This window comes from Gossypium raimondii, chromosome 2 (genome assembly GCF_025698545.1).
Source record: "Gossypium raimondii isolate GPD5lz chromosome 2, ASM2569854v1, whole genome shotgun sequence".
NCBI lineage: Eukaryota > Viridiplantae > Streptophyta > Magnoliopsida > Malvales > Malvaceae > Gossypium > Gossypium raimondii.
In genome coordinates this window covers 3,837,810-3,848,651 of record NC_068566.1, presented here as the reverse complement: position 1 = coordinate 3,848,651, position 10,842 = coordinate 3,837,810, and the positions used below count along the sequence as shown (strand labels likewise).

At 32.3% G+C, this 10,842-nt stretch overlaps 1 protein-coding gene across 1 annotated transcript; it reads left to right on the top strand.

Annotated features, from left to right (window-relative positions):
- The first annotated feature begins 7,830 nt into the window (after positions 1-7,830).
- Positions 7,831-10,675, top strand: LOC105787754 (uncharacterized). The gene is made up of 2 exons (XM_012614313.2): positions 7,831-9,084; positions 10,236-10,675. Exons 1-2 carry the CDS (start codon positions 8,631-8,633, stop codon positions 10,283-10,285), a joined length of 504 nt encoding a protein of 167 aa, XP_012469767.1. The 5' UTR covers positions 7,831-8,630; the 3' UTR covers positions 10,286-10,675.
- Positions 10,676-10,842: the final 167 nt, after the last annotated feature.

Genomic DNA, 10,842 nt, shown 5'->3' with positions numbered 1-10,842 from the left:
GAGCTTCCCGATTAATGGTTCTTTGTGAGCTTCCTGTTATATGGCTTGAGAGAGGATTTTCCGATTATGTGCTTTAAAGAGCACTCCTGAATATTAATTGACAGATTTCTGATTTGTACACTTAGAGTGTAATACCACTACCTGTGTATCCATCGATATTTTCAATGATTCAACGGGCAAAATCCTGGCATGAGAAAATATGAACATGAAATTAATTAATACATGTATCTGCCTGAAATACATGAAAATGATGATACATGATATATGGAAATACGAGATGATAATATATGAACATGGAATTTGTTTGATGAATATGTTCATCCATGATTATAGATTTGTACACTTTGAGTGTATTACCCGTGTGACACTAACATTTCAAATGATTTAATGGGAAAAGTTCTGACATAAAATGATCTAAACTCGAGATGAATTATTATGAAAATGTACTTGAAATACAAGGATATGATTTGTATATGTGTTATGAATACATGATGTGGAAAGTATATGTACATGGAAATCTAATTATTGTTGAGCCCATACATGTTTCTTGATATTTATATGAAATATATGACTAAGAAGGGTGATGAGGATATGTGTTAGGGCTCGTGATCAAGTTTATTGAATGTGCCTTGTATGTTTAAATTGAATTTAAATGAGTAGTAAGTTAATTAACATGTTATACGAACTTACTAAGCATTTCATGCTTACTCTGTTTTATTTTCCCTTGTTCTATAGTAATTCAGAGGCTCGTTGGATTGAAAGCTTGGCGGAGATCACTCACACTATCCATCAGCCCATTTTGGTATATATATATATATATATATATATATATATATGGTAAATCAATTATAGTTATAATGACATGCATAGGTTAATTGACCAATATCAGCATATAAATGCTTTAATTGTAACTAGCCATTGGAATGACGTGTGATGGATATGTTTGGTATGTGTTTGAAATGGTTGATTGATAAAAATTATATTGGCATATTGATGATTGAATTAAGTTAGCATATTTGATAAGATATGCATATATGTTAACTTAATAATTTAAGTAAGTGTGTATACTTCATTATATGAGGTATTATATCATGTATAGGACTTGATTTTGAGTTGGGTTAAATGACTTATAATAGCTTGTGAATGTGTTAAAGTGTTGGTGTAGGAGGATGACAAAATGGGGTGAGAAATACGGCTTGAAAAATAGTCTATTTTCGTCCACACGGATAGAGACACGGGCGTGCGTCTCAGTCGTGTGTGACACACGACCTAGCACATTGGCGTGTGACCTGGCCGTGTGTCCCTTGCATCTTTAAAATTTCAAAATAGAATGCACATGTATTTACACACGGCCTAGCCCATGGGCGTGTGTCTTGAACGTGTGACCCAAGTCAGAGAGTTACACGGCCTGAGACACGGGCGTGTCCCTTGGCCATGTGAACCACACGGTTGTGTGACCCCTGCACCTAGGAAAAATTTTGAGATTTTGCGAAAAATTCTCTAAGAATTCGGTTTAGTCCCGACTCATTTCTAATGCATGTTTTGGACCTCGAGGGTTCATATAAAGGACTTTATGTTTGATTTTTTACATGAATATTGTATAAAATGAAATATCTATTTACTTGATCTGTATATTCCGGTAATGCTTCGTAACTCTGTTCCGGCGTCGAATACGAGTTAAGGGTGTTACAGTTTGCCTTATTTAAGCACTTTACGAGCAGGGGTGAAGCAAAAAATTTGGTATTAGAGGGACCAAAATAAAATTACAATAGTTTTAGGGGAAAAATGAAAATTTTCATTTTAAAAGGATTCAAATTAAATCATTTTCAATTAACAGGATTCAAAGCTATTATCATTTCATTTAGCTAAGGGCGCCAAGGCCTTTACTTGTCCCCTCTAGCTACACCTCTGTCGATGAAGTATTCTCACTCTTTGAACTTGTTGTTTTTTCAAGCTACCTCTTTATGCACTCAAGCGATCTCAATAGAGATAGGAGACAAAATCTCCACTATGGATAATACCTAATGTGTTGCGAGTTGAGGCACGTGTTTGAGTCTAACATGTGTAACACGTATGGTTCGCCTCTTACTCTATGAAAATGTCACCCCTTCAAGCACTTGGGTTCCCGACAGAGATGAGAAAAAATCCCTCACTGTGACAATACTTCACATGTCAAGAATTTGACCCATTTGGTCCTCAATAAATTCACTATTTTAAAATACAATATATTATTTTATTAAAAAAATAATTAACATGCTTTTGAAAAATCATATGAATAATATAATCAAAATTTTCTTAATAAAAGTAGATGGTAGTGAATATGAAATATTAATTTTAAATATTTCTAGGTAATTAATATTAATTATTTATAAAATTTAATTTGAATATATAAATTATATTTTAAATATTTAAATATAATCATTAAATGGAAGATCTCGAAGAGAATGGAAGAAAATAAAAAAGAACCAAAGAGAAGAAGAAATTGTTAACGTGAAAAATGATGAGGACAAAAAGGTAATTAATTAGTGTAATAAGGCCCAATCGGCCTGGGCCCACATAATAAACCAAAACAAAAAAAATAATAAGCAGGCCTACATTTTACACGGCCCAATAACCCAAAACAACTAAATGGCCCAACAATTAAAAAAACTAAGCAGAAACCCTAGCCTCTTTGCTTCAGCGCTGCAAGTAGTCCCCCGCCTCCAGCAGCCTCTCCAAGCACCGCACGACTCGGGGCCGACTCCTCTCCACGCACGTCATTCGCGCGCACAACACCTGCAAAGAAACAGATTCAAAGAGTCCCGAAAGGAAAAATAACAAAGAAAATAATTTGTACCTAATTTATTTTGTTTTTTTTCGGCCTATAAAAGGCCTATCAAAATCTGTAAAAGGGAGAAGAAAAAGGGGAAGCAAAAAAGGAGTAGAGAGAAAACACTGAGAATACATAGATTTTCAAGGTGAAATTGGATTTTTGTTCTTTTTCTTTTCGTTATTTTTTTTCTTTTTATTTTGTTTTTCTAAATAAATAATACAAAAAAGGAAAAGGGAATCTTACCTCTTTCACCGGCGACGCCAAGGGAGGCCGGCTCCGTCGCGATCGGGCACGCACGAGACGCAGGCGAGCAGCTAGGGCGCTAGGGATTAAACCTAGCGAGCAATCGAATAAACATTTTTTTCCTCATTCGGATTCAAATGATTTTTAAAAGAGAAAAAATTGTTTTAAATAACATGCAAAACGACGTCGTTTCGTCCAGGCCTGACCCGCGCGGTGACCCGAGCCGAAGGGGAGGATCCGCGCACTCTGACGTCATATGGTCTATTTGCGCATTGAGTCCCTCCTGTTCGTGGCGTGTTGCAATTAAACCTGTTTGTTTTTTAAAAAATTAGGCCGCATATTTGATCCGCGTTTCGATTCAGTCCTTAGCTGCGCAGTGTTTTGAGAGGATGGATTAATTTCCACTTGGGTCCTCCTACTGTTGTGCGCACTTTAATTGAGTCCATTCGCGTATTTTTTTTAAAAAAAATTCGGCCCTCAAAATTCTTTTACTTTTCGATTTAATCCTTCATTTGACATTTTAGTTTTTTTTGATATTGTTAATATTATTATTGCATTCTTACTGTTATGTTATTTATTAGTTTTGTCATCACTATTATTTTCATTTTTTATATATTTGCACGCATCTTTCATATACATTTTTTATAATTACATGTGCATTTTCCATATATATATATATATATATATATATCCTATTAATATTTTATTTTCATTATTTCCTATACATATATATATGCGCATAGTTTTTATATAATGTACATGCGTTTTCATAGTATACCCATGCATTTTTTTAATGGATATATGTTTTTATAATATATGAATATTTTAAACTTTTTGTGCATACAAGCAAATTTTGATATATGTATACTCTTATATTTTTTTTACTTTTGAAAATAGTATTTATGTATATTACCATATATTGTATTTTCATATATTATTCTTCATTTTTTCAAATATATATATACATATAAATATACACACACATTTTTAGAATATACAGGTATTTCCTATATTTTATTGTAATAAAATATATTCATTTTCTATAGTATATACACATATTTTTAAAATCTTTTTCTATATTATACTTATATATATATTTGTAAATATTTATGTATACATGCTTTAAATTAAAGGATCATGATCATATTGTATATTAACTTTTGACATACCCTTTTGAAAATATATTTTTGGTTTTAACCATTCATCAAAGTTTTTTTATTTAAAGGTTTTTTTTTGAATAAAAGCATTTTTGGAGGTTTGGGATTTTCGAGGGGAATTGAGCCCTAACGTATTGCGTTCTGATTTTTTTTGTCAATCTTAAAAAGCCGAGAATAGTCTTTATTCAAAATGCATAAAAATCATTTTTGGGAACTTAACTTGTTGTGCCCTAACGTATTGGGTGTGGCATGTTACTTACTCGAAATGAAGATTTTTGAATAAAATAAAAGTGATATTCAAGTTTGGGGATTATGAGGAATTGTACCCTAACGTATTGGGACTCGATTTCTTTACATGACTTGAACAATTGATTATCCTTTTGCAAATTTCATCATTCAAGCCTATTTTAATTTTTTTTTTTTTACTTTCGACACAAAGACATTAAATAGTCAATTTGGTATCGATTTTTGGGCGTTACAAGGGTGCTAACCCTTCCTCGTACGTAACTGACTCCCGAACCTGCTTTCAAAATTCGCAGACCAAAATAATTTTTAAGGTGGGCCGGTCACATCTTAATAAAGGATCGGTGGCGACTCCAGTTTTATTTTTTAAAAAAAGTCGACAACTAAATTTTTGTTTTCAAAAAAACGGTTTCGACAATTAGCCAAAAGCACTTTTAACTAGAGGTTTCCATGGGCCGAGAGGCCCGGCCTGGCTCGATGGCCCGCCCAAAATATGAGAGGGTTTGGGTAAAAATATAGGCCCGAAATATGGGCTTGTGAAAAAAAAAGAGGCCCGTTTAGAAAACGGGTTGGGCCTCAGGCAAATTTTTTTGGCCCAGCCCGGCCCAAAAACATATTAAATATATATATATTTTATTTTTAAAATATACTAGTTTTAGTTTTATTTTAAGTTACAAAATGTTAGATTTTGTTACAACAATTAATACAATTAACAATTAATAATTTGATATAATTTGATAATTTTACTAACAATTAATACAATTAACAATTAATAATTTTACTAACAAAATGTTAGTAACAATTAATAATTAATAATTTGATATAATTTGATAATTTTAGTAACAATTAATATAATTAAAAATTAATAATTTTACTAACAAAATGTTAGATTTTATAAAATGTTGACTGGTACAAAAAAATATAATTTGATACAATTTTAATAACAATTAATTTTGATAACAATTAGTTTTAATTTTAATAAAAATATAATTTTAATTTTAATTAAAAATGGGCCGGGCCGGGCTCGGGTTCTATATTTTTTCCCCAGGTTGGGCTTGGACAAAAGTTCAGGCCCATATTTTGGGCCGGGCCAAGCCTAGGAAGCGGGCTGAAAATTTTTTAGGTCCAACCCGAACCCAGCCCAGCCCATAGACATCTCTACTTTTAACCTAAAAAAATTTAAAAATTGAAAAAAAAACTTTTTAAACAAACTTTTTTTTTTAAGTTAAATTGAAATTTATTCAATAAATAATTTAAAGGGAAAACACGTTTTGAGTGAAAAGCGTTTTTTGAAAGCACAGATAAACAACCCCTTAATCAATATCGTTGAATCAATAGCATGAAAAATTTATCATTTTTCATAAATTTGTAAGGTGCACAAGTTGACATAGCAACAACAAGGCAAAGAGGAAAAGGAATTTGATGAAATGACAATTATATATATATATATATATATATCAAGAATTGGTGTTAGCTTCACTTCCTTTGAATCATACTAGAGGTGCTCATGGGCCGGGCCGGGTTCGGGCCGGACTCATAAATTTTTTTGGCCCGGGTCCTAGGCCGGCCCTACCAAATATGGGCCTAAGATTTTGCCAGTGCCCAGCCGAGAAAAAATCATAAGCACAGGCCCGCCTATTTTTATTTTAAAAATTTTAAAAAATTTAAAAAAAGCATTTTAAAATATTTTAAAAATATTTTAAAATAAAAAAATAAAAAAAGGATTTTAAAAATATTTTAAAATTAAAAAAATTAAAAAAAGTATTTTAAAAATATTTTAAAATTAAAAAAATTAAAAATATGTAAAAATATTTTAAAATTAAAAAAATAAATATATTTATTATATCGGGTCGGGCCGGGCCGGGCCGAGGTGGGCCCAGGCCGAAAAAGTGGTGCCCGAGGCACGGCCCATTTTTTAAACGGGCCTCATTTTTTTGCCCAAGCCCATGTTTCGGGCCTATATTTTTACCCAAACCCTCCCATATTTCGGGCGGGCCGTCGGACCGAGCCGGGCCGCCCGGCCCATGAGCACCTCTAAATCATACAATATGAAAATGATTGAAAAAAAAACACTTATTTTTATTTTTTGTTGAAAAAGTAATATAAACTATAAAGTTCAAACTTAAAATAAAAAGTATTATTCTTGATAAAAATTTGTACTTTTGCATGTGTGTTTTTTTACTTTTTTGCTTTAATATTTTGAGCTATTTTTAGGTAAGATTATTTATTAGAATGTAAATTTACCAAAGTCGAATTCAATTTTGGTTAAAAGTACCTTTTAAGAATTTAATTTCTATCATTTTACCTAAACATAGTTGTTGTTGTTGTTTTTATATAAAAGAAGAATTAAATGATAATTTAAACTATTTTAAGAAAATGATAATTTAAATTATTCATGACCAAATCACTCGGAATAATCATCATGTAGTGGTAATAGGACTTTATCCAATGATTATATAAAAAGCACCTACTCTCGATCTTGAGAATATCATTAATGTTAACTCATCAACTACCTTATTACCATCTCTAAAAAATACGCTTATTATACTATTCATAATTTGAAACCCCAAAATAGTATTTGAAAATTGAAAGACGTATCAATTCATATTTATTAATTGTTAATTGACTTATCTTTTGGCCTAATTCTGTTTTTAGTCCCTATACTCTTATTATCTATAAAATTTATCCTCATACTTTGATCCCAAGAGTTTAGTCTTTAATAATCAAAGTTTGACTGATAATTTCCATTAAATCGGATTAAGGGCATTTTAAAATTAAAAAGTTGTTCATGTAAGCAAATAAAAGTATGGAATCAGTAAGGTTTTCAATTATAAATCTAGAGTGTAATGTATACAGTAAAGTGAAAGTGATAATATTATTTATTTACATTGTTTTCATGTGAATTTAAATTGATCATATGAGGAAAAAATCATTTTAAAATGCAACATGATCCAATTGGACTTCAATTATTAAATAAAGAATAGAGATACTATCAATTCTTGTCATTAAAGTAAAGATACTAAATTTTAAATCTTCAATGAATGAAGGGACTAAATACAAAATTAAACCTTCGCTTAGTATTAGATAAACCCCAAGGCTGAGCTGTTTACACGTGTTAGAAGCTTAAATACTGTGTGTTTGTTAGGACGCAATGATTGGATCTTATCATACCCACGTAAGCAAATATGGACGGTATATGATCCTCCACTTTTCGCTAAATCAACGGTTAAAAACATAGTTTTACCCAATTACTAAAAAATATATTTTAGAAAAAAACTGTTTAATCCACTAACTTACGCTGTTGCATCTCGACCGTCGGATTTATTTTACATTAAAAGAATTGGCTCTATAAATTTTAGAAGAAGACGAAGATTATCAGTTCATCATCGTCACAGTTGAAAGAGAAAATCTTGAGAGAGAAAGTAAAGCAAAAATAAAAAAATAAAAAAAACAAAAAAATGGAGATGAGTGAGAGATCGTAAAATATTAGGGTTTTCGATTTTCCCTTTTGAAGTTTTTTTTCATTGATTAAAAGACTTTCTCTCTTCGTCTCTGATTTGTTGAATTTTACCCCTTTTTTATCAGTGAATTCAACGTGCTTTTTTTTCTTTTTAAAAGCTTCGATTTTTTTGTTGTTTTCTTCCGGTGAAATTCTTTTCTCCGACCGCTTGTTTCGTCAGTAATAGCGGCTGAAAATCAGGTTGATCCTTTTCCGATCATGGGTTATCCCGATTTTTACCAGAAGGTCATTTTTTGAATCAAAATCGGATTTTTTCCAATTCTCAAAATTTTTGAGCTTTTTAGCTGTTTATGTAATTTAAAAAATGGGTTTCCTTTTTTGAAGTAGAAAATTTTGCACTTTTTGAGCTAAGAAAAAAAGGGTCATAAACGGTGGACTTTAAGGGGGGAAAAAGAACAGTGATATTAGAACAAAACTCGTTTGATTGGATAAATTTCTCTCTTTTTTTCCCCTTTTTTCAAAAAAGGAAGAATCTGAAGAGAAAGACAATTTGTTTGAGCTTAATTTACAAGCTTTTGACTTTAATTATGATTGAAAAAATTGTTGGATTCATTTAATATCTTTCCAAAATTTTGTCCTAATTTTTGAAACTCAATTGACCATTTCCTAATTGAGTGTCTAACTGCAAAACAATGGAGTTCTAAGTTGTTCAAACATGGCAGTTTCCTTCCCTGGTTTTCCATGGTGGTTTTGGGGTAATAGTGGAAATAAGGAGAAACAGCTTGTTTCAAATGGATCTTCCTTAAATTCTTCTGATTGGGGTTTAGGTTTACGAGAGCCTGAAACTGTTAAATTCCCAACAAAAATAGCCTCAACTAAAGGAAAACCAAATTGGCAAGGTAATGAAGAAAGGAGAGTGGTTGATAAAGAATATGACCTTGTGATGGTTCCATCAGATGGTGTGCATTTATCTGGATATGAATCAGATGGTCCAGAATGGTCCATTGGGTGGGAAGAACCACATGGTCCTGGTTTTCATGGTGAAGATGATGATGATGGGTTTGCTGTGTTGGTTCCATGTTATAGACCTGGTTGCAAAGAACTTGTTGAAAGCCCTAATAACCAGCTCTTGAGTGCCATCAAGAACCTCCCAACTGGGTTCTCTTCTGGTAAAAGCTTTGTTTTTTCCTATATGGATCTTTTTCATTTCTGATATTTAGTTTGTTTGAATGTGGATTGACACTTAGAATCAACTTAGTGGTGGAACTAATACAAATTTATCTTATTTTTGTGGCATCTTTATCTGCACCATAGACTTTGAAGTCTACATGTTAAAACCCATTTTACTAGGGAACATAATGGAACAAGTGTTTATGGAGCTTGTATAGCTGCTTGAATGGTCACTGCACATAGAGTACACTAGGATGTCATCAATGAATACAATAACAAAGTGACCAAAAAAGGGCTAAAACAAGGCGAATCAGCGTTAGGGCGCTTGGGCTTTGGTGCTAAGGTGTCGAGTGGTGTGGGGGAATCAACATAATCCTTTTTTATAAAAAAAATTTATTCATTTCTATCATCAAAAACTGCCATGACTAATGAAATAACTAGATAGTTACATGTGCTGTGTCACTTGTAATATATAAAATCAGTTTTCTTTTTGATCTAACATATAAGGACTAAATTATTCATTTTCTTTAGTAGATGGAGAAAAATGCAATCTGACTCATAGTATAAGGGCCTTACACTTGCACTTGTTGACAATGTTGCTTTGAACTTGGTTGAAACCGGTAGAGATCAACCTCTAGGATTAAAGTACCTTTAAATATATGAAAAGTATTTCGCAGAAACTGTTATATCCTTTATCCCTTCTTATTTCATGGTGGATATTGTCCTCTTTGTTTGCATATGTTAAGGTGAGATTTCCAGTCACATGTAATGCCATTCCAAGATAATTTGGTTGGTAAATCATCGATGAACATGTCCAAATGTCTCGGTGACCTTTACAGGATCAGTTTTCTTGCCATTATGTATTGGGTGCTAGCTTCTTCTACCTTAGTGAACTTTTATAGTTTTAGGTATCAATTAATGTCAAGACCTTAGTCTTATATGTATTTGCTGCTTCGTACATTATCAATCTATGGCATTGATTGAGGCTTTGAATTAACTTTCATGGATTCCATCATATCGGAGTTCTTGTGGGTGCTTCCGAGCTTTTAAACGATGTTAATACATGTACTTTTCGTTGCCCTTTGACATGGACATAAGGTTTTTAATTTTATACAAACTTTTTCTCTGCAATTTGGCTTAAAACATGCAGAGGGAAGCAACTCAGTGCAGCAATGGTTATCTTCCTTCCCGAACTACTGAACTGATCAAGTCACACTAGTCTGTAGGCGAAGTTTCCTATTGTAGTATCGGCGAATAATGTGTATATATATAAAAGAAGTTGCCGGTTCCAGTAGAGATGAGGATCTGTATCAGCTTCTGGTTCATCATCCTTCCTTCTTGCTTACGTGCGGTCTCGAAATGATCTCTGCGGAATTGCAAAAACACGGTGGAGAACTTTTGTTGTTCTTTTTTCTGTAAATAATATTAATGTGAATATGCAAGGAATGAAGAATCCTTGCTTCCAGCACACTGCTACTGTGTAAAATTTTGATCTTTACTCCCCCCCCCCCAGCAAAGTATATCTATCATCATATCAATTTTGTAAATACTATGTTCTATGAGATTGAGGACCAAAATTCTTAGTTCTTACATTGTTGATTTCTCAAGTCTCACAGTTAAAATTACCCAAGTTTGCATGATTCTCTCTATCACTCGCCATATACGATTGCCATCTAAGCCTGTCGTCAATTTACAATGTCATATGAACCGGATCAAATCTGTGAAATCTAACGATTAAATATAATAGATTAATACTC